The following is a 25,200-nucleotide window of genomic DNA, read 5'->3' on the forward strand; positions in this document are numbered from 1 at the left end:
TTTTCTACGGCATATATATTACGTTAAATCGAGTGGTTAAAACAGCTTTTACTGTCCTCATGTGAATTCTACTCATAGAATAAGCCATAAAGTCATTGATAACACATTTCAATGTCACATTAGTAAAGGCTTTACTGAGCATCCTCATATTTAAATGCTTCTCTAAACACCTCCCACAGCGGTGTGACCGGTTTCTGAATGTTAGCAAACATTATACTGTTGCTCAGCTGTTTAGAACGTCTTTTTAGCCTTGAACGAAGAATGAAGAAGAACTTCTCCGAAAGTATATCAGGGCCTTTAAGATGTAAAACACAGGAAAGATCACAGAGCAAATCAGTGAATGAAATAAAAATGAACACCACTATTTCGAATGCCGCAAACAAGCGGAGTGAATCAAATAAAGTGTTCCAGTGCCGTTTTACTGAATATCTGCACTCTTGGAACGCCGTTCATCCAATCAGATTAGAGGACTGGAAATAACTGTACAACTATAGACACATAGCCCTACTCTATCAGATTAAACTCCACACAATATGTATAATAATTTAAATATGTTTTTATTTTATTCATGTATACTTTTCAGATTATTTTGAAAGGCCTAATCTGCAATGATGGCTTGTTACTGAATGTAAAAGGAAATTACAATAAATGAGACAATCATTTATTTTCCCTGACCACAATAAACTATATATATATTTAACAACACGATCATGCATGGACACACAAAGTGGTCCTTTTTCCCCCTAGAGAGCACACTGCAGTACAAGCGTCTTATCATCAGCTCTTGATGGCAGTTCATTTACCTATCACTTCCCCCACTGAAAGAGTGAGCTTCCTGTATTGAAATGATTTGCAGGTCTTTCATCTCAGTGTGATTAGGCAAAGTGACATTCTCACACATGTATGACTGCAGCATGGCGGTGGACTGTGGGCTATGAGAGCACACATGAAAGCTCGGGAGCAGCAGTAGTGCAGAGGCGGCTCAGGTATGCAGAAGGGGTATATGGGCTCTCAGCATGCTGGGCTGTCTAGGTTTGTGAGGAGGGGAGAGGCAGAGGAGGTGGAAAAGGCATGCAAAAAGAGACGAGATGAAAATAAACAGGACAAACAACAAAAACAGGTCCGGGCAAAGCCCACTAAAGCAACTAGATAGCAAACAGCGCAAGGCACTTTCAGAAACAGCAGTGTACTGTATAAAGGTTCAGGGTAGGGGGTTGGGAGTGAGATGAGCTTGGTGGTCGCTCAGCTACATGGCTCTCTAGCCTATAGGAAACTAGACAATGTCAACATAATCATAGAAACAAGGCTGTGGGATACTAGTTTACTGAAAACTGCCCAGTATACTGCCTATTATGCAACAAACGTTTCAATCAGTAGTGTACTACATACTTTTTTTCATAACCTCAAGCATATTTCATGTTTGAAGTTAATATGAAATGCAGATTGCAACTTGTTTAACATCTGTAATTTAATTTCTGAGTTGCATACCAAAATGGAGGCTGGTTGTTGGAGGGGAGATAATGTTGTGTCATAAGTTTCAGAGGTGGAGCAAGTTATTATATTTTGATTAAAATTCCAAAAGAGAAACATTTTTAATAAATAACAATCACTGTTTAATTGTGCACAGAAAGACTAGGAACGTGAGTTAAGTTGCTCAATTTTGGTTTCATGTGGACTTTGCCACCGATGCGGAATTCAGCAAGTGGCATCCAGTTATTGCCTAAGAAATCCTAAATTATCTAACAGTAACTTATTTTTCGTCACTTAAAATCCTGGTTACTTTTCTATCCAGTTTATGTAAAACTGTCCTTAGTTTTGGTAGTCTAGGGCTGTCAATGGGGCAGAGAAACTAAATTACAATTTTTCACTTAAATATTAAAACAAATTGAATTATATTCCAATTTTAAAGACATTATTTTGGTGATTACCAGATTTTAATTCAACATTGTCTCTTCTAAATCCACAAGAGGACACATCGAATTAATATAAACCAGCACCGTGCGATAGCGAATATACTGCAATGAACTATACCTATGTATTTCAATGAACAGTTAAAAAAGACCTCTACCTAAGGTGTCGTTCACATAAAAAAAACAATTTCATGTTTAACCTTAAAAATTTCATGTTAAACCTTAAAAATGCTTCTCAAGACACCAATGTTCTGTTATATTAATTGCGCCGCATCTGTTATTTTAGCGCAAGAACAGCCTATGAGTCTTCATCAGTGCTTGGCACACATTTTAGCATTTAAGTGAATCTTATATTCTATGAATATTCAAATTTTTTATTTTAAAATTGACAGCTTTATAGTAGCCATCTAAAATAATTAGTAAAATTCACAGCTGATATTACTCCCGGCTTATTCATCACATAGGAAATGGAAAGTCAAGAAAGGGAGTGTCAGCGTGCTTTGCAGTAATGCTGAAAGTTTTAGGTTATCAGGGTATTACAGAAAATGTACATACTATTCAAAGTATACATACTATAGAAAATAGTGAGTACAAATAGAGTAGTATGGCAGTATGCTATTCTGAACATAGCCTGCAGTATATTCTCCAATACATCTACATGTACAGTATTAATTAATGAACGCATGGGTGGACAAAATGTAAATTAAGGACAGAAATATGCTGAACAGTTTGTGGTGTTTCTACATCTGATGCTGTTCTTTGTTCTCCACAACTCAACAGAGAAAACTTCTGTGAGCAGCTCATATGGGGTGACCAAAGGCAACATCTGGTACCCTGTTTTCACATCTGATTAGTCCAACTGTATCTGGTGGGAATTCACAGCAATTTACTCTATGTGGGTACTGTGAAGCTTACTGTGTGACACCATGCTGTTACAATGAATGACGCTTGATAATGAGCCACTGCTGGGCATTTCTTTTTCACAAAATTCTTTAATAGACTCGGCCTTATCTAAGTCAGCCAAGGAGCCAAAAGCTTACATACTATAAATGAGGCTGGCAACAGTACTAGAATGATGCTATGTAACTTATGCCAAAAAAAATCCCAGAAAGTCTAAAATTAGCCTCTCCTAGGCACTGGGTTTTGAAAGAAGACTGTAGAAAAGGTGGAATGGAGCACAATACCATTCCTGATGACAAATGAAATCAAAACTGAAGCTGGAGAGCTTGTTTTAAGACTAATGATACACAAAGTCTTGTGTGTGTTGTTTGGCCAACAGCAACTCCATCTTTCTCACGCAGAGTTGCATAAATGACGCTCAGGTAGACAGATCCATGAGCCCGGCATTCTTTGCTTTACCTGCAAGTGCACTGAGCTCAGTCAGGACATATTGGAAAAGCCTTGAAAAATATCCAAAGACAAACTCATTATATTGGGGTTTCTATATATGGAACTATGTTAACTTTTGTCTGTTCAAAGAGTGTTAAAAAGAATCTTACAAAAAAGATGGTTCCGATTTAAAATTCTGATTGGATGAGCTGCGTTCAATGTCATGGACCTTATTTTCAGTAGCGACATATTTCATTTTTGACGGGAAAGACAGGACTTTGAGAGGTAGTCTTAAGGGGCGGTCACACAAAATTTGCGCTCTATTCACTCCCATTCAAACACATCTAAACGCGGGACACACAAGAACCAACATCATTTGTTGTCAAAGGTGCTAGTGCACCATTAAAGTAGTTCATCAACATCTGTAGTGGAGGGTTACCAGTGAATGACAACTAACATTTTGGTCTGTTCCATGGATTACTTTTGACGATATGCTTTTTTCTTTTCTTTTTTTTTTGAGCTTGACAGCACCATTCCCCTTTAATTTTCATTATATAAAAAAGACCTGCAAGAACATTTTCACAAAATCTGAGGCACATATGGATAAGTAAATGGTGACAAAATTTGCATTTTTGGATGAACAAGTCAACAATCTGAAATGTTTAGCTACCTGTCTCAACATTCTCATCTTAATTGGATTGTATGGACGATGCATGGGTGAGATTTCTTGGTCGGGGAGCTTTTTCAGAGGTGATACTGAATAACGAGGACAAAAAACATTCACAGAACATTTAAGTATGTTCACCCACATCTAGCAGCAGTTTTCTGAAAAAACCCTGACTTGACACCACCTTGTTAAATATAGACCCACCCTGTGGCACGCCTGGTGCACAGCTCAGCTCAAATACATTGTTTTATATTTCATCATTAGCCAGCAGGGCATCCATATATCCACTTGGATGGTACATTTTTTGCCCTTTCACAGAAACCAGCTTGGCACTCACTTGCACCTATCAATATCAATCGCTGATCCATGGCATCTTCAATCCCACTGAAATCAAATAATGCTGAGTTGAGCCCTCATGCCCAGGTTTATGTGTAGGTTAAAGGAATAGTTCACCCAAAAATGAAAATTTGCTGATAATTTACTCACCCTCAGGGCATACACGATGTATCTGAGTTTCTTTCTTCATCAAGATTTTTAGGACTTAATTTCAGGACTCCTCCTTTAAACAATGCAAGTGAATGTTCTAAATGTTTTGACGGTCCAAAATGCATATTTAGGGTGCATCAAAATAATCCACACGACTCCAGTCGACAACTAAAGTTCTTCTGAACCTAAACGATTGATTATTTTTAGAAACAAAACAATACTTATATAATTTTTAACTAAAAATTTTCACTTCCGTACATTGTTCATGAGGGGGATGACACAAGCTTGTTTGTAAGTTCATGCGTCACGTGGAGGAGGATGTAGCAACCGTCAAACCGTATGTGTTTTGGACTGTCAAAAAATGGAGTACATTCACTTGCATTGTTTAAAGAAGGCCTGAAGTGAAATTGAAAAATCTTAAATTCTGTTTTGAAGAAGAAATTCAGATACATCGTGGATGGCCTGAGGGTGAGAAAATTATCAGCAAATTTTCATTTTTGGGTGAACTATTCCTTTAACCTACACATAAACCTGGGCATGAGGGCTCAACTCAGCATTATTTGATTTCAGTGGGATTGAAGCTGCCATGGATTGGTGAGTATTTGCAAATTTAACCATAGTAAAAATGCCTCATAATGACCAGTGGAGTCCCCTAAGCTAGTGCCTTTATGTTGCCATTTCACGAAAACCAGCAGTATGTGCAAGCACCTATCAATATTAATCACTGATCCATATCAGCATTAATTCCCTTGAAATCAAATAATGTTGAGCCGAGCCCTTAGATTAAACTCAAAGAACCCAGGGTCAGGTTTAGTCAGCCATGGCCGGCCACATGCCCTTTTTCCTGGCCCTAAAAGATTAGACTGCATATCAACAACACTGTCACTGTTTCTCAGCTCCCCTGAGCTCTCCTGTACTCAAAGCGAGTGGATTACCCTCCATGTCTGCTTGAAAGCAAGTTCTGCTTGAATGGTAATCCGAGGTTAAGACTGTTACACCAATAAAACTTCTTACATGCTTAATCTACATGTGGAGAAGTTCAACTGGGAAGGAACACAGGAGAACGGCTTTTCAGAGAGAGAAAAACAGACATGACTTAGTTTAGGCTTATGATCACACAAACAAATCCTGAGCACAGATGATTTTTCTTTTGCTCTTAAAGGCAGAAACTATTTTGCTTCTTCTTGCTGTACATGACAATTTTAAGAATGGCTTTGAAAGAGGAAAACGTGGCATTTGTTAAAGATGCCGCTATCGTTGTGCAGGGCATTTCCATTTAGCCATTAATTTAGTTATAAATGGCAGTCATCACTAAATTTCACCCCTAAAGCTACTGAGCATTTCACTAAGAAATTATAGCTTAATTGATTTTTATTTTATGATTTTATTTTTTATTTTTTTTATAGTCACTCACTCTCACTCATTCTTTGATGAACTTACAAGTTCATCAAAAAGTTTTACATTCCTAGCACCAACTACCTGCCATTGATTTATTTGCTGGGAATTCCTGGTCCCAAGTTTGCTTGGCATGTTAATAAACATGTATTGGTTCATAAAGGATTTCTAAGTGCTCAAGTGTCTCAAACAATTCAAGATAATCTCATTTAAACCCTCATTTTCTGCTGAGATGTTGCTGCTTTTACTGTTTGTTCCAGTGACCCAAATGATAGACATGTACAGTAAACAAAAATAATAGTTAGTATAGTAATACAGATATTTCACAAAGTAGGCATGATTCTTTTTGTGACTTGTTTCTGTTGGGGTCAAAATTTCACTTGTCCTTATGAAAGTTCACCATGTCTTTCGTTGTTCAACAGTGACATTAATAATATTTCAAGCATAACCAAAGGTAAGACCATGGATGGCTCATCATTTTTGTGAAAGATAATGACAGTGGCGGGTTACTCCATCACTCCTCCAAGAGTTTTTTCTGAGTTCAATCAGGCTTCACTCGACCACAAAACTTATGTGACCAATTCTACAGAGAATGTTGTACTTTAAAATGCTCTATGGAGGAAGTCAAACCTCTCAAACTGCAAGAGAGCCCTGACATTACAGACAGCACTGATAAGGAAAAGACGTATATCTATTAGGGCAAATCTATTAAACTTAATTTGTTTTGCAACACTTAATGTTGTAGTTAAAGTTTCTAAACGTGTTTAGGCTTTTAGATTTTCATAACAAATACTGTACTTTATTTTTTAGAAAGACTATCTACATTGACCTAACCAAGATTAACACATGCTGTAAAAGTACTTTTTATTGTTATTCATGTAAATAAATGTAGTTAACTAATGTTAATAAATGGAACCTAATTGTAAAGTGTTACCAGAAGTTGAGATATTTTGTCTGTAATCAGTTCCTAAAAGATTAAGAAAAGTCATAAAGATTCAACCTAATACTTCAAGGGTTAGTGTAGCTTTCTACACTAAATAGAGATCTATTAAAATTGCTGATTAAAGGTGTAGTGTTTCATTTCTATGTCACAAGCGTCACTAAACAAACTTACATAAATAATGACCATTTTCAAACAGGTTTTGAAATCTGCCATTCAGCTATTGGCTAAATAAAAAGACAGTTCAGCACCAAACTCACTCCCCTGATTGAGGCAATTTTGCTGTGTTGTACAGGTTGGGAGGCTCAAACAAACAGAGTAATGTTTTGATAGTGCCACAGCCACAATGTTACACTTTTTGTGGAAATTAACTTACAAATGGCTTACTTATAGTTGACTGTACATTTTTTTTATATCCCCTTTTCTACCAATTTGAAATGTCCAATTCCCACTACTTAGTAGGTCCTCATGTTGGTGCTCAATCCGGATGGCAGAGAACAAGTCTCAGCTGTCTCCGCTTCTGATACAGTCAATCCATGCAAGTTATCACGTGGCTCGCAGTGCATGACACTGCAGAGACCCCGTATGTGGAGGCTCATGCTACTCTCCGCGATCCACACACAACTTACCACGCACCCCATTGCATTGAGAGCGAGAACCACTAAACGCAACCACATGGAGGTTACCCTATGTGACTCTACCCTCCCTAGCAAAAGGGCCAATTTGGTTAATTAGGAGACCTGGCTGGAGTCACTTAGCACACCCTGGATTCCAACTCATGACTCCAGTGGTGGGGATGTAGCTCCTCGCTGAGCTACATCCCCACCCGTTGACTCGCCATATTAAGCTAAGACAAGAGAAAGTATTTTAACATTGAAAAAAATGACACACTACAGCTATAAAATCAGAACTATATAGCAATCGGAAAATTTTAAATGACAGCCAAAGAATACATGGTGAATCACTGTCAATATGTCCCTTTCAAGGATGAGCTGTTGCCATTCTTACGGAATGGCGAGGACATTTGTAATCGTAATCTGAGGCATGGACATACCGAGACGCACAACAGATCCTGATAAGATTCTCTCTCTCAAAATGAATCTCAATGGTGAAAGATCAGGTGAGTGACAGAAAAGGATTTGACAAGCACAACCTGACAAGTGACAATGACAGCACAGCACCGCAAGGCCATCGAGTCCACTATCAGCATCAAGATCTTATTAGAGCGGCCTGCCTGCCTCAGCACGAACCTGTGCACTTACCCTCTTCCTTTTGTATTTTTTAGCTTGAGGACAGTGGCATGCATCAGTAGCATACTTACGCTCTCATACACATGCACAAAAACACACATGTAAGCCCACATGCAGCAGGACACAAGAGACAGGGAACATGTAAGAAAGGTTAGATAGTAATGGAAATGGAACCCTGAACCCTGGAGATGTGATACTGTACCTTGGGAAGCGTCAGGGTGGATGGTGGTAGTGGTGGGTGAGGGGGTTGTGGTGTGAACATCTAGATGGAGAAAATGGAAACACACACACATAACAGGTATTAAATGAAGTAGAGAAGTCACTAAATCCATAATGCAAGGATTGCATGTTAGTATGATAGAGATTTTTGAACGAAGATGTTTCTCTTTAACCAAGGCATGCGCTAGCTCATTAATGTTCTTGATTGAAGCAGAAATGGCCTGTTATTTTTATTTATTTTCATGAAATGACATGTATTGACAGTGGAGCATTGTTCTACACAATTATATTATTAAAATAGTTGAATGCAAATTTGCCAGCTACAGATATTTGTTCACATGTTATGTAAGGAACATGAAAATGACTTGAATTTGAATTAAACTGCTGGGCTCACTTCTTATAACAATAGGGTCTTCAACAGGGGGTCCACCAATTATTACTGTACTGCAGGGGGTCTGCCCATTATTGTTTGATCTCAAAATAAGTTTTGAGAGAAAAAATAGATATGTGTTAAACAAACATTCAATATTAGGCTCACTTCAACTGAAGCTAAAGTTAATCCAAATGTTTAATTTTCCCTTCCACATTAAAATAAAATAATATGGTTTTAATGGTTGTACAATGTAAGCATTATAGTATGTAGATACATATCTGGTATACACTTGTTATTAAAGGCCAAGCTTAAAATACAACACTCAATTTTATACAATATGGAACAGGAAGTTCCCAGTCTGTCGCTCACTTCGACGTTGTGTCGAAGAAGCGACAATAGGGGTCTCTCTTGAGCGCTGAATATGCCTCAGATCTATGAAAAAAGGCCAATGAGAAGTAGGCAGACAGTATTTGCATACCCCGCCCCCGGACATACGGGTATGTATGTCCTTGCGGGGAAATACATTGAGTTCATTCAGAAATTTTCTTCAGAGCCTATGGTCGTGCAGTCAGCTGCGAGTCACACACCTGTTCCTGTTCCTCTGACGCTTTGCCTGCTGTTGGATCTACGGTGCATTTCAGCGGCTTTTCGCCTACTCTGCACGGCAGTGCAGTTTGCCCCTGGGCGATTCAATAGTGCAAAAAAACTTAGAAGAGTTTATTTAAAAGAGTGATTTTCTCTGTAAAAGAGTATTTTCCTTTAAAAGAGCTTTGCACAGCGGCGTTGAATGTCCTTTTTAGGACGCATCTTTATAAAGATGACTGTGTAGTTCCTGGATGCGGTAGGGTGCTCTCCGCTTCAGACGGCTACAGGCGTTGTCTCGTGTGTCTGGCCTGCGATCACACCGAGGCAGCGTTTGTGGATGGTTCATGTTCTCACTGCGAGAGCATGACCATGGCAGAAAGCATGGCTTTCAACAGAAAGCATGCCACTCCAGCCGCCCCCCGCATTGCTCCTTCTTCCCACGGGATTGAGTGACGATGCGCCTGGTGATAGAGGCGATCTGGGGATGCAGCGGGTGCAGCTCCACCGGGTATGACCCCTCGGACTACCCGTCCCCCGGCACGCTCGTTGACTCCCATCCATGCACGAGGCAACAGCGGCTCGCCTCACTCGTGGTCCAGGAACATCATCTGTGGCTGAACTTTGTCAAGATGTGTGAGACCGACAAAAAACAGCTAATTTGCGAGATTTTACAATCTCAGGGTTGAGTCAGTATTGTCCTGTGTTTTCTCAGGTCCAAGCCAGTAGAACTCGGTACACGCTGACGGATTGACCGGGTGGATCGCTTGCACCTAGCGCCCTTTCCCTCGGCCGAGGTAAAACTGTGCACTTTCTCTCCCAGGAGATCCCGTTCATTCGGATCCCTGGATGACTCCTCCCTAGCCCTGTGGGACCACAATTCAGCGGAGGAATTCACCGAACCAATCCACTGCGGGTACTCAAATCTACCCTGTACTGGAATAGGTGCTCCACATGCCGGGACTCCTGTATGGACTCCTCCTGTGTGTATTTTCCACGGTACAGTCCCCTTACGAGTGGACCCGTGTCTCCCTTAGGCAGTTCCAGCTGCCCTCCGGTCGCCGTGTTGTAGCAACTCCCCCCTCCTTGAGGCTGGATCTACCACCGCGCCATTTTCCCACATGCGATTTGAGTGGCCCATGTGATGTATTTCGCCACTTTTACCTCCCCCTTCCTGTCAAGTGTTGTCTCTGCAGGGTCTTTTCCCCCTGAAAGAATAGGAAACTGGGTAGAACCCCCTTCCCACGATGCGTGTAAGGTCCCCGGCCGTTTTGGCTCTATACAAGAAACATAGAAAGAAAAGAGGCCGGCAAGGCTCGGCCCGTTCCCAGGTTGGCAATCGTCGCCTTGTTCCCCTGTTTAGGGTAACCAGAAGGATTCCGACAACTTTTATGGGGCATTGGGGAAGGGTCTGACACAGCAGTCTGACACAGCTGGTCGCCTTTGCACATGAAATACCTGCCCACTCCTGTGTCAGCAGTACATGTACACGGCTCAGCGCATGGCGTGATTTAAATTGGACCCCTAGTGACAGATGGGAACGTCTAGGTTACATATGTAACCTCCGTTCCCTGATGTCTTCCCGGCCATGTTGCTGAGCCGAGCCACTGTAGTGGCCGGACCATTTCCGGCTCCTCAGAAAAATCCTAAATTAACTCGACATATTTCCCCGCTTTTATAACCGTATGTCCGGAGGCGGGGTATGCCAATACTGTCTTCCTACTTCTCATTGGCCTTTTTTCATAGATCAGAGGCATATTCGGTGCTCAAGAGAGACCCCTAGTGTCGCTTCTTCGACACAACGTCTAGTTCCCTCCATCAGGGAACAGAGGTTACATACGTAACCTAGACGTTACTGTTACATTTTCACCAAGAGAGCTAACTTGGCCTGGAAATTTTTTTAATAAAAAATAACATCTGCCGCAACTTATCTTCTAACAACTTTGACCTTAGCGGAATTTTTTTTTAAAGTGGTAAAAGTTGTTAATTTGTTTTTTTTACTATATCTTTTTGATCTAAAACTCTGTGGTGAAATGTGTAATATTCCTCACGTTAAGCCATGTAGTCACCAAAACAAATATATGAAAAACAAAATCACTAAATGTCTTAACATTAACTGCATATTTATTTTGCGATAAACCAAAACTTATGTGACAAAGTGCTTTTTTTTACATATGACGTCATCATGCACACAATTTTTAGCAATAAAAGCTATTTGAAACATTGTCGATAAAAAACAGTGTGAAAAGTGGTTGATATTTGACAATATTTATAGCTGGTAAATTTGCTCAGTTCACCTGCCATCAGCAGGTGTGTCAAAACATTAATTTGGACCCATTTTTGAGCCCAGCCCACTTGCAGCAACGACAACACCCTACAAAATGTTAAACCTCTCCACATGATTCAAATCTTTCAAACAGCTTTCCAATAATTCGGCAAGCAAAGACATGAGAGAACGGCAACATTACATTCTGAGAACCATTTATTAATAAACACACAGAGCCATATTGTACACACCCTTCACATAAAATCATCAGAATAATGGGGGCACTGGCAAATGTGGGTGAGCTATTGTAATGTGGCTGTGCAATGTGACTATCATTTCACTTTTTACCACAGATACTCCGGTGCCTTGCTGTGGAACAGACGCAGCAGGCAAAATTGGCTGGCTGTCTCTATCACTTTATTGTCTGTGCTCCATCAAATGATCTCAGTAGGGGCCCAACACTTCCCAACTAATGATAAAACATCAAGGACAGGATAATGTCTCTGAATGTAGATGTTGGGAGACTTGTGGGCTGATGAAAATATTTCAGGGATTTTGTGCACGGGCTTTGGAAATGTCATAGTTCCCGTGGTTAAAATTGTGCATGCAGGGGATACGACCAACACAAAGGTCTGAATAGGATGTGGCATGCATAATACTCAAGCAAACAAGAATTTTCCATGGGCAATTTGCAGGCTGGGTGGCTCTTGGCTCGATGTTATGAGCGGCGAGATGTGAATGTGTTTGGACGTGCAATATTTCCATTTGTTTGTGAGGGGAGAAATATGAAATTCCAATCATGCGGTGAGAAAATGGACATTGCGAGTACTTATCACAAGTAGGATTGTCCTGACAACACTTGCAAGACATGTCCTCATAAAAACCCTTTGGCTCTATTCCACTGTCTCTCAGCAATGCTGAATGTGTTGAATCTCTGTGTAATGGTCCACATTTGAACTGACCTGGCTTGAGATGAGCTGGCCTCCCTTTCTTTTGTGTATTGCTTATGTGCAAGAATCTAACCAAGACACCTGTAATCAATTATTAGAATTCTTATGATAACAATAATATTTATCTAATAAACTCTTTGTCATGATTTTTTCCTCCACTTAAAAATCAGAGGCAGCTCAGGATCTGACAGATGGACAGATAGTATTTTTTTCCCTCTGCCAACAATTTCTAGGTGACACTTTTATCAGCTGATTGCTCTGGTACATTAAATTGAGGGAATTGAATTTATTTGGACTAATCTTCACCATTGCATCAAACAGATCAAGAAAACCCTTCAATTATATCTCAAAGATAATGTGCATAAAAAACTTAAAGAAAACTTACTGGCATAAGTCAAAAGAGCCCACACCCATGTCTCTATGACCCCATTTCCACCTGGTATTTCGATGCATCTCGGGTGATCCAATCACCTGTGGTCAGGTGAGACACATTGCTGTTTACACCTGGTCACTTAAATGCATCTCCTGTGAACACTTGTGATCAGATTTGGAGGGGAGGGTCTCTGTTTCATGATGACATACATCAATCACTATGTCAGTGTGTTACTGCATGATAATAAAGCACAGCAAAAGTCAGAAAAGCCAATCAAATTGGGAAAACTCAGCACTCTGTATCTCTCAGATTCGGTTGAAATTTAATCTAAAGCACAAATGCAACATGTCAAGCAGAATTATCCATTATTTTAGGATTACCTGTGTTAAAGGAGCTTCAGGTGTCCATGCTTATCATCTGTGTTCATATCAGACATACTAAATAAGATCCGGGAAGCTCTCATGAATTTGTATGATTTTTTATTTTCTGATCAGGTTATTTTCAAAGCCGCTCGTAAACGGCAAAGTTTAAACTCTTGTTTAAGCGCAGTGGTTGATTGACAGGTGAGGGGTGGGGTGTTTACACCTTAAATGCGATGTGTACACATGCATTTTTGAAAACATTCTTATGTGTTTTTGTGTTCTGATCACAAAACCTTTTAGACCCTGTTTAGACCTGTATATAGGGCTGAACACATGTGCTCGGATCACCCGAAACGCATCTTAATACCAGATGAAGGTGGCGTTTATGATATTCTGGTATAAATGGGTCCCTCCTTCAATGCAAGTACTTTATATGGGATTTTGTTTATTGTGCCTGTTTTATTGTCTGCCAGGTGAAAACTGTAATCCATGTTGCTTAGAAAAGTAATAGCACACCTCTCCTCCACAAGCCAAACAATTTTAGGTATCATTCATGTCCGTAGCACAAATGGGACATGATAAGTTATGTGCTACATTTAAAAAGAAAAAACAACCCTTACGGTAAGGAATAGTAATAGTGATTATTTTCTTATTAAGCACAATTAATACATTTTGAAATGCCAGTACTAGCAACATAACTGCACCAGTTCCAGCAATACAACAGGAACCAAATGGTAAATAATGGTGCTGTCATTATGCTTACAAGTTACAAGAAGAACAATCCTACCTCATGTGCTGGATATCCTGCACCGCACACCCAGCTGAAGATCAATCCGGCTATGTTTTCGGATGAGCCTATTGCTGTGCCACGCTTTATGTCCAGTGTGTATATGTTATAGTGATCTTGTTCATTATGATTTTAAATGTTTATCACCTTTCATTTAGTATGGCCTATTTGCTCATAGGGTATCAGAGAGGGGTGTTTGCAAAGACTGTTTGAAAACATACTTTATTTTTGTAATTCCATTTGGTGCCACTAGGAATGCAGAAATGACCCACTTGACCTATAAGAAAATTCATTTCAAACACGTGGAACCAATGACCACAAATGAATCAAGTTCAGCTATAGAGCTATTTTTTTGTCGTCAAAATATTAAAAAGCTTTCCGTGTTGTACCCAACCCTGGAAAAAGAAATTGATACTCCACCAAAAATCCTGAGAGTGTATGATAAATGATCTGTGTCAGTTTTTGAAAAGTATGTCAATGCTATCCACAATGTCAAATGCACTACGCTGTCATAGCAGAAATTAAAGCAATTGAAAAGCTGTCCCATAATGTTAAATATACAATACACAGCTTTTACACTGCATATTAGCAGTCATGACAGACACTTTGGCTTCTTATCAAACCATACAAAGTAGCTAAAATCATTCAGAGTTTAAGACAGTGGAGGGAAAACTGATAAGATTGTATTTTGGCACATTGTGACTCTACACTTACATTTATGCTTTAACAAGAGCGGATGTTACATGGGTTGGCTGAGAGAACATCTCCCAAAGGATCCTGAATATGGAGGTTAATGCTGTGCATGGTTTGTGTCGATACTTATTCTCTTCCTACAGGCCATGGCACAGAACATCAAGTGACTGTAATTGAAACACACACAGTTCCCAAGGGGAGAGATGTTGGAAAAGTGTGGTAAATAACAGGAATGCCAACCTAGATGTATCAAAATGAAAACATGCAATGATTCAGGCTTTTAGACTTAACACAATACAATCAGTTAAGTGAGTGTAGCAAACACAAAAAGGAAATACTGTAAAAAGCCTGAATTTCATAGTTGGGTTTATTGCTTTTTTGGTAAAATCATCAGCTATATGTAAATATAAATGTGAAAACCTAATAATACCCTAACAACCACCAAGATTTCCCTAGCAACAACAAAGCAACATGCCGTCTGCCAGCAGGCGGTTGATCGTGTCTATGACAGCAGGTGGTAGAACACATTAGATCTTCAGCGACCCATCCAAGGACCAGACATGGAGGTTCCTGAGGTCTGGGCGTGGATGCCAGGGGGTGCCCCATCCCTGAGAAAGAAGGTCCTTCCTCAGAGGAATGCGCCAGGTTGGTGCTGTCACGAGGAGTGTAAGGTCCGGGAACCAAGTCCGAGTGGGCCAGTAGTGGGCCAATATGAGGACATGTTCTTCGTCCTCCCTGACCTTGCACAAAACCTGTGCAAATAGGCTCACTGGGGGAATTCCATGCCAAGAAAAGAGATGCTCTGAACCGAGGAGAGTTTGCTCTTTTCCCAGTTGAACCAAAGCCCTAACCGGCTGAGGTGCCTGAGCACCTGGTCCCTGTGGGCACACAGTGACTCTCGATATTGAGCTAGGATCAGCTAGTCTTCAAGGTAACTGAGTATGCGGATGCCCACTTCCCTTAGCGGGGCAAGGGCTGCCACTGCGATCTTCATGAAGACGCGAGGGGACAGGGACAAGCCGAAGGGGTGGACATTGTACTGATATGCCCGGACCTCGAACACGAACTGTAGGAAGGGTCTGTGTTGGGGCAAGATCGAAAAGCAGAAGTTTGCGTCCTTCAGGTCTACCAACCAATCTTGATGCCGCACGCATGTTCATAATATGTATCTGAGTGAGCATCTTGAACAGGATTTTGTGTAAGGCCCGGTTAAGAACTCACAGGTCCAATATTGGCCGCAACCCTCTGCCTTTCTTAGGTACAATGAAGTAAGGGCTGGAGGGACAGGCTCTATCGCGTCCTTGTGTAACAGGGTTGTGACTTTTGCCCGCAGGGTGTTAGCGTTCTCAGCATGCACCAAAGTGAAGCGGGGTGGGCCCCTGCCAAACTGAATCACGTAGCTGAGTCAGATGGCCCTGACCAGCCAGTGCGACAAGTTGAAAAGCGAAAGCCAAGCGTCTAAGTACTGTGCGAGGGGCACTAAGGGGACAACCACATTTGACGTGCCTTGTGGGGCTTCGCAGCGGAGGGGAGCAGGTAGTATTGAGTCGGGAGGCAAAGTAGCGTCCCGGGGCACCTGTGCTGATGGAAGACTCAAAGCACTTACCTTGCTCCACGAACCCAGCAGGGAGTGGGTTGGTGACAGAGGAGGAGGTCCTGTTGAGACGTCCTCTGGACTCGGCAGAACCGGCCGGCCGGGGGTCTGCATTTGATACAGTTGTTGGCATGGAGGCGAAAGGTCTGTGTCCATGATGCCGCTTATTTTTTACTGTATCTGTTTGGTGCCGGGTCGCCGTGGCATGTGTGTGCACCGGCTAGGTGACACAAGGAATGAGAAAATTGCTCTTTTATTAAGAAAGTTGGTACCACAGCCCAAAAAAGAAGAAAACCATGAACAGGGAGATGGGGGCATTGAGAAAGCGAGCTTTGTCTTTGTTGTGCATCTCTACCATGTTCAGCCACAGATGTCGTGGCTGTGAGCTCCTCTTTTAGAGGATTTTGCTCTTTTAGAAGCACTGTCGATGCACCCAGGCACGTATGGGGAGGGTTATGCAAATTCTGTTCACCAATTCTCATTGGCCTTTTCTCAAAGCTCAGAGGCAACTGAGGCTCTCAAGAGAGACCCCTAGTGTCATTTCACCAACACAACTTCGAGTGAGTGACAGAAGGGGAACTGACAAATCTCTGGAAAATTTTCTGAAAAAAGTTATGATTTAAACATACAACAATTGCATTAAAGAAGTACCTGATCAGGTGAGCAGGTTTTTCTGTCATTGGACCAATTCTTAGACCGCAGGCAAAAGCACCTACCTGGGAAGCCAATGTAATTGGCCTGTATTTTGTTTTTTTAAGATTAACTGACTGGTCACTTCTCCCAGATTAGCCATTATGATCATAAAGAGTATAGAGCCAACCATCCATAGCCAGAAATAAAAAGACTCTATTAGAGTTATGGATTTTGGGACATTGTTATTTCAAAATGTTAGTTATTTTGAATAGCTTTCAACATTAACAGGTCTCTGGGTTCGCTTCATTTTAATATACACTTTGATATATATTATTTTGCTATCACTGTACAATAAGGTTCTATTAATAAACATTGTATTTTCACATTGTGAATTAATGGATTCATCCAAAAACTTTATATAAAGTTAGGATGAAAACAAGGTGCATTTTGAACTGTTCAGAGACCAGTACAGACAGACAACACACTGGAGGTTTACTAAACGGAGCAAGGGAACATCCTATAGCTATATATGCAGTACATTCACTCCTAAAATCCATAAAAAATGTCAGGTTGCAGATAATATTTGGACCACTGAAACATGTTTGGCAGACATGGTACAATGGTATTCAGTAAATAGATTCAGAATATATTATGTATAATTATATTTTAACATTACACAGTGATTGTATAATGATTGGTTGGTTGGATAACTTTATTATCGACGTAGTGGAAAATTGTCTCTGGCTTCACCATACAATACATCAAAACAATATATAAATATACATTAAAAAGGCATGCAAGACAAGACAGAAGTCACTAATCCCTTGCATTTAAAATTTTAACAGCATTGGGCGCAAAAGATTGCACGTGATTGCCTATAACGTCTCCCTGATGGCAACAGGTGAAACTCACCATTAAGAGGGTGAGACACATCACTAACACTAAACTTGACTAGTCTACCTGTCACGAACATCGAGAGCACCTCCCCCTCCAGTCGTCGGAGATCAGATTCACCGGAGTTCTGAGTATAGACTACATTTCCCATGAACCCACATACTTAGGTCTGATTACTACGCAGCTGTGCCTTGTTTGTTATTCCCTATTTAATCAGCCTTGTTCTAACACTCTTTGCTGAAGTCTTGTTTTGCTCGGCTACAATTCCAAGCGTTTGTTCCAGTTCATTATCCTGTCTATTGTGTATCGACCCTGCCTTGTTCCAGTACCGTGTTTGTTAGCCGCCAGCCCTTTATTACCTTTGCCTGTTCCAAGTTTGTTGATTGTTTGCTGCCTGCCCCGATCTCCTGCCTGCTCTCACGTTGATTCTGCCTGCCTCCTATATTCCTGTTTGCCCGTGTTGACCATTGCCTGTACCTCTTCTGTGTCTTCATTAAAATACTGCTGATGGATCCCAACCAGTCTGTGTCTTCGTTACAGAAGACTTCGCCAAACACCGATCCAGCGGTAATCTCCCGCATGGCAGAAGAGCTCTCAACTCAAGCTGAATCTCTTAACAACGCTAACAACATCAGCTCGCTCGACTTACATCAGCTGTTGAAGAGATGATGCGCTCCATGCAAGCGCAGCCCCAGTCTGTCTCTTCTTCGACGCCTGCTATACCTCAAGCCAGCGCAGCTGACACCACTGTTCAGCACTTCATTTCTTCTACCAGCCCAAGGCTCGGCTGCCAGAAAAATTTGATGGCACGCCCTCTAGATGCAAGGGGTTCATCATGCAATGCTCAGTTTTCCTCTCCCAACAACCTGCACTGTATCCAACTGACGAAAGCAAAATCCTCTTTATGAGCTCTGTACTCACGGGTAGAGCCCTCGATTGGGCCACTGCAGTTTGGACCAACCAGGGATTCGCTCAATTCACCTTCGACTCCTTCCGTCAAGGTCTGATCGACGTCTTCGATCACCCTGAAGGGGGTAAGAATGCAGGTGAACAACTACTGGCGCTCCGCCAAGGCAACCGCACGGCGGCAGACTACGCACTCTCCTTTCGTACCCTTGCTGCACAAACCGGTTGGGTTGAAGCAACCCATAAATTACTATTTCGTCAGGGCTTAAACACTGAACTCCAGTCCGAACTGGCCTGCCGTGATGAGGGGGCGTCACTCCACCAATTCATCGCTCTGGCAATCCGAGTGGACAACCTCATCCGTTCCCGACGTCCTAGTCGTTGGTCACCACCTTCCTCTGCCATGTTCCCGATGAGCGACACAGCAGAACCCATGCAGGTCGACTGCACACACCTCTCACCCGAAGAATGTGAACGCCGCTTCTCCAATCGCCTCTGCCTCTACTGCGGCCGGGCTGGACATCAACGCGCCAGTTGTCCGACGCACCCGTCACAAATGCCATGCCCCGGGGTAAGTCTATTAATTTCTTCTACCCCGTCTGGAAACTGCCTCGAAGTACCTGTAAAGCTTACCTACCTTTCGGACAGTATTGTCACTCATGCCTTAATAGACTCCGGGGCAGCGGGCAACTTCATTGATGAGAGTTTCTGTGAGCATTACCAAATTCCCCTGATCGCTTGTAATCCTCCCTTGACAGTGGCAGCTCTAGATGGTCGGCCTCTGGGATCCAGCAGATTGTGCTTCTCCACCTGTGACATCACCCTGCAGGTGGGCTTACTACACTCAGAAACTTTACGATTCTTCGTCATCAACTCCCCTCGCAACTCTGTTATCCTTGGTTTTCCCTGGCTCCGAATGCACAACCCACAAATCTCCTGGCAGGAAGGGCAAATATCTCAGTGGGGCCGGGCTGTTCCACGCAATGTCTTCAAGTAGTCCGACCTATCACCGTGGGCACTACCCACGCTAGTAAAAACCCCGACTCACTTCCTGCGATACCCCATGCATACACTGATCTCAGAGAGGCGTTTAGCAAGTCCAAGGCTGCTCTACTCCCACCCCATCGCTCCAGCGATTAGCCATTGAACTCAAGCCCGGCCACACCCCTGTTGGTAGAATTTACCCCTTGTCCGAACCAGAGTCTCTTGCTATGAAGTCCTACATCGAAGAGGAACTTGCCAAGGGCTTTATCCGTCCCTCCACTTCTCCAGCGGCAGCTGGTTTTTCTTCGTTAATAAGAAAGATGGCTCCCTACGTCCTTGTATTGACTATCGGGGCCTAAATGAGGTTACCATTAAATTCCGATATCCTCTACCACTCGTTCCCTCCGCCCTAGAACAACTGAGATCAGCAAAATTCTACACCAAGCTGGACTTACTGAGCGCCTATAATTTAATTCAGCATTCGGGAGGGACAAGTGGAAGACCGCATTTTCTACCACTTCTGGCCACTATGAATATTTGGTCATGCCTTTCGGCCTTTCCAACAGCCCCTCAGTATTCCAGTCCTTCATCAATGACATTTTCCGGGACATGCTCAATAGGTGTCTAATCGTTTACATCGATGACATCCTGATTTACTCTGATTCCCTTGAAGAACACATTGCCCAAGTCAGAATGGTACTGAAGCGCTTGATCCAACATCAGCTATACGCCAAGGCAGAGAAATGTGAGTTTCATCTAAGAGCAGTTTCCTTCCTCGGCTACGTCATCAGCCTGGAAGGGGTGGCCATGGACAGAAGCAAGGTCCAATCCGTCCTAAACTGGCCTCAACCTAACACTGTTAAAGAGCTCCAACGTTTCCTGGGATTCGCCAACTTTTATCGGAGGTTCATCAGGAACTTCGGTACTGTCGCCTCACCTCTCACTGCTTTGGTTAAAAAGGGACAAACCAAACTTCACTGGTCCTCCGACTCTCTCCAGGCCTTCCATCAGTTGAAGGAGCACTTTACCTCAGCTCCCATCTTACATCACCCTGACCCTGATATTCTGTTCGTGGTAGAGGTTGACGCGTCCAACACAGGCATTGGAGCCATTCTCTCCAACGACAGGGTAACCCACCTAAATTATTTCCCTGTGCCTTTTACTCTCACAAACTGTCTGCTCCCGAGCAAAACTACGACGTCGGCAACCGGGAACTCCTGGCTATGAAAGCCGCTCTAGAGGAATGGCGACACTGGTTGGAGGGGGCCAGACACCCATTTCAGGTCTTTACCGATCATCGCAACCTTGAATACCTGCGCTCGGCCAAAAGACTCAACCCCAGACAGGCCAGATGGGCCTTATTCTTCACCCGCTTCAACTTCTCAATTTCCTATCTACCCGGCTCCAAGAATGTCAAGGCCGACTCCCTTTCTCGACAGCACGAAGCCACACCTCAAAACCCCTCCGATGAGCCCATAATTCCTCCCGGACTGGTTCTCACTCTCATCCAGTGGGACATCATGTCAGACATCACTCAGGCCCACACCTCCAACCCCCCCCCTCCCGAATGCCCACCCAACCGAACATTTGTACCTCACAGTTTGCGGGAGAGGGTAATTCGTTGGGTACATGATACGTCACATTCCGGGCACCCAGGCACCACAGCTACAGTTCGCCTGCTTCAGAACCGCTTCTGGTGGGAGACTCTGTTGGAAGATACCACTGACTTTGTCAACAAGTGTCAGGTCTGTAACATCGCCAAGACACCCAAAGAGACTCCAGCTGGCCTACTGCAACCCTTACCCATACCCCAACGTCCCTGGTCACACATCGCCGTAGACTTTATCACCAATCTCCCCAGTTCTCAACATTACACCACGATCCTCACTGTCATCGATTGGTTCTCCAAGGCTTGCCATCTTATCCCTCTACCCAAGCTACCCACTGCCCTCGAGACCGCTGAACAGCTCCTTCAGTACGTCTTCCGCTATTATGGTCTCCCAGAGGACATTGTTTCGGACCTGGGTCCCCAATTCACATCCAGGGTATGGAAAGCCTTCTTTCGTCTCCTAAATATTAATGTCAGTCTTACCTCAGGCTATCACCCCCAGTCCAATTGCCAGACAGAACGCCTGAATCAGGAAATAACCAAATTTCTCCGAACATACTGTCACCAAAATCAGTCGGACTGGAGTCGGTACCTCCCGTGGGCAGAGTATGCTCAAAACTCTTTACTCAAACCTGCTACCAACTTAACTCCCTTCAAATGTATCCTGGGATACCAACCCCCCCTGTTTCCCTGGTCCGGCAAACCTTCGGAGGTCCCCGCAGTTAACGACTGGCTTCGGCGAAGTGAGGCGGTATGGGACCAGGCCCACGTCCATCTACAATGGGCAGTGAACCGATCCAAGGAACAAGCTGACCGTCATCGTCGCCCTGGCCCCAACTATGCTCCTGGTCAATGGGTCTGGCTCTCCACCCGGGATCTCCGTCTTCGCCTCCCCTGCAAAAAACTCAGTCCTAGGTATGTGGGTCCCTTTAAGATTCTCAGACAGATCAACCCAGTTTCTTTTCGTTTACAACTTCCAACTAACTATCGCATTTCTCCCACTTTTCATGTCTCCCTGCTCAAACCGGCTGATAGTCCGAGGGCTGAGGAGGAGGTGAGTTCCAGGCCCCTCCCTGATTGTGGGCGTGAGGAAGCTTTCCTGGTGCGGACCTTGCTTGACTCCAGACGACACGGGGTCAGCTCCAATACCTGGTGGATTGGGAGGGTACGGTCCGGAGGAAAGAACCTGGGTAAATACCAATGACATCCTCGATCCCAATCTCATTGCAGAGTTCCACGGACCAATCCGAGAGACCGGCCCCTCGACCCCGGGGGAGACCTCGACGTAGGTCGCATACTCGCGTCCGGAGCCGCTCACAGGGGGCGGGCTCTGTCATGAACATCGAGAGCACCTCCCCCTCCAGTCGACGGAGATCAGATTCACCGGAGTTCTGAGTATAGACTACATTTCCCATGAACCCACATACTTAGGTCTGATTACTACGCAGCTGTGCCTTGTTTGTTATTCCCTATTTAATCAGCCTTGTTCTAACACGCTTTGCGAAATCTTGTTTTGCTCCGGCTACAATTCCAAGCGTTTGTTCCAGTTCATTATCCTGTCTATTGTGTATAGACCCTGCCTTGTTCCAGTACCGTGTTTGTTAGCCGCCAGCCCTTTATTACCTTTGCCTGTTCCAAGTTTGTTGATTGTTTGCTGCCTGCCCCGATCTCCTGCCTGCTCTCACATTGATTCTGCCTGCCTCCTATATTCCTGTTTGCCCGTGTTGACCATTGCCTGTACCTCTTCTGTGTCTTCATTAAAATACTGCTGATGGATCCCAACCAGTCTGTGTCTTCGTTACACTACCAGTTCCTGCCACTGACAAACATCCCCACAGCATGATGCTGCCACCACCATGCTTCACTGTAGGGATGGTATTGGCCAGGTGATGAGTGGTGCCTGGTTTCCTCCAGATATGACGCTTGACATTCAGGACAAATATTTCAATCTTTGTTTCTCATGGTCTGAGAGTCCTTCAGGTGCCTTTTGGCAAACTCCAGGTGGGCTGTCATGTGCCTTTTACTGAGGAGTGGCTTCCGTCTGGCCACTCTATTATACAGGCCTGATTGGTAGAGTGCTGCAGAGATGGTTGTTCTTCTGGAAGGTTCTCCTCTCTCCACAGAGAAATGATGGAACTCTGTCAGAGTGACCATTGGGTTCTTGGTCACCTCCCTGACTAAAGCCCCTCTCCCCCGATCGTTCAGTTTGGCCGGGAGGCCTGGTGGTTCCAAACTTCTTCCATTTATGGATGATGGAGGCCACTGTGCTCATTGGGAACCTCAATGATGCAGAAATGTTTCTGTAACCTTCCCCAGATCTGTGCCTTGATACAATCCTGTCTCTGAGGTCTACAGACAATTCCTTGGTCTTCATGGCTTGGTTTGTGCTCTGACATTCACTGTTAACTGCGGGACCTTATATAGACAGGTGTGTGCCTTTCCAAATCATGTCCAATCAAATGAATGTACCACAGGTGGACTCCAATCAAGTTGTAGAAACATCTCAAGGATGATCAGCGGAAACAGGATGCACCTGAGCTCAATTGTGAGTGTCATGGCAAAGGCTGTGAATACTTATGCACATGTGATTTTTAATTTTTAATAAATTTGCAAACTTCTTTCATGTTGTCATTATGGGGTATTGTTTGTAGAATTTTGAGGAAAATTATTAATTTAATACATTTCGGAATAAGGCTGTAACATAACAAATTGTAGAAAAAGTGCTATGAATACTTTCCGGATGCACTATATATATATATATATATATATATATATATATATATATATATATATATATATATATATATATATATATATTTTTGTATTTTTTTCTAGAGCAAATAGATTTCCTAAATTTGATCTCCACATTTTTATTTATTTTTTGGCATATTTATTAGGTGCTACTACTTACAAATCAAAAAGGGTAATAGAAAATGTACACAGCAGTCACGCTCATGTCTCAGGAGGTCTTGACGCCCAGTCAAGAAGCTCTAAGTTCCCAAAGGTCAATGGATGAAGAAAGGAAGTCCTGTCTTATAAGTAAAATATCCCATCACCTTTTAGATGCAGACATCACCTGTCAATCATTTCAAAAGCATGCATGCACATTAGATGTACAAACCGGGAACATTTTATTTTTAGTGTGATCTGAGGTAAAGAAGCACAATTTATGATACCAATTGTTGTCAGTTCCCTTTACAAAAAAGCTTCACTAGAATGCTGCACTGAGAAAAAGCGCTTTGGGATCAATCCTACATGTTTGTGACCAGCTGAAATAAGTGTGTAACACGTCAATGAACATTGACCGGAATATATAGCCTCGGTTGGTGTAATCATTGGATGCACCTGTGACCGGGCAATAAATGGATGCGCCACCAGCGTGTCATCAGATCATTTTCTTCAGAGCATTCTCTGAGTGTGTGTCTCACAAGCCTGTCAGAAACTTTCTTTCCTCTGCTAGGATTTCGAATTTGTTAGACAGTGCGCAGTGAACCTTTTCTCCTTCCCTCTTTCTATATATATATATATATATATATATATATATATATATATATATATATATATATATATATAAAAAAGAAAAGAAAAAGGTGGAAAAATGTCAGAGAAGCAAAAAAACGATGTGTGTTTCCCTGTCAATGTTCTATGACTGTCAGGGACACGCATCAGTTTTGTTTTGTTTGTTTGGGGGAAGAGCATGCTGCTCTTGCGTTGGGGCAGGTTGGGTGCACGCATTGCGACCTATTTTCGGTCAAAATTTACTTTCGCGCTCGCCTTGCTTACTTCCGAGAGCCGGCACCCACCCTTCGTGGGGCTCTTGTATGGATCTGGTTGAGGAGCGAGAGACAGGTTCGTCCCTTTGAGTTTGAGTTACCCACATCCGAGCACTCCAAACACGACTCAAAATCTACTGAGGAGTTACTCGATGTGGTTACTCGTGCGGTGGCCAGACTACAGTTAGACTGGCCGTGCGATCAAGAGACCCCCAAATGCTCCAA

The 25,200-nt window shown here is 42.9% G+C and overlaps 1 protein-coding gene across 4 annotated transcripts in view; it reads right to left on the reverse strand.

Annotated features, from left to right (window-relative positions):
• The window catches only part of LOC127629419 (cell adhesion molecule 1-like), a 289,304-nt gene that overhangs the window by 32,997 nt on the left and 231,107 nt on the right, over window positions 1–25,200 (reverse strand). For 3 of the 4 annotated variants that reach the window (XM_052106501.1, XM_052106504.1, XM_052106502.1), the window contains one exon: window positions 8,180–8,239. The exons of the other annotated variant lie outside the window; for it this stretch is intronic. In XM_052106501.1, coding sequence (XP_051962461.1) covers window positions 8,180–8,239 — 60 coding nt within the window. The remainder of the gene's footprint in view (window positions 1–8,179; window positions 8,240–25,200) is intronic. 4 annotated transcript variants of the gene reach the window in all.

Source organism: Xyrauchen texanus, chromosome 36 (assembly GCF_025860055.1).
Source record: "Xyrauchen texanus isolate HMW12.3.18 chromosome 36, RBS_HiC_50CHRs, whole genome shotgun sequence".
Classification (NCBI taxonomy): Eukaryota; Metazoa; Chordata; class Actinopteri; order Cypriniformes; family Catostomidae; genus Xyrauchen; species Xyrauchen texanus.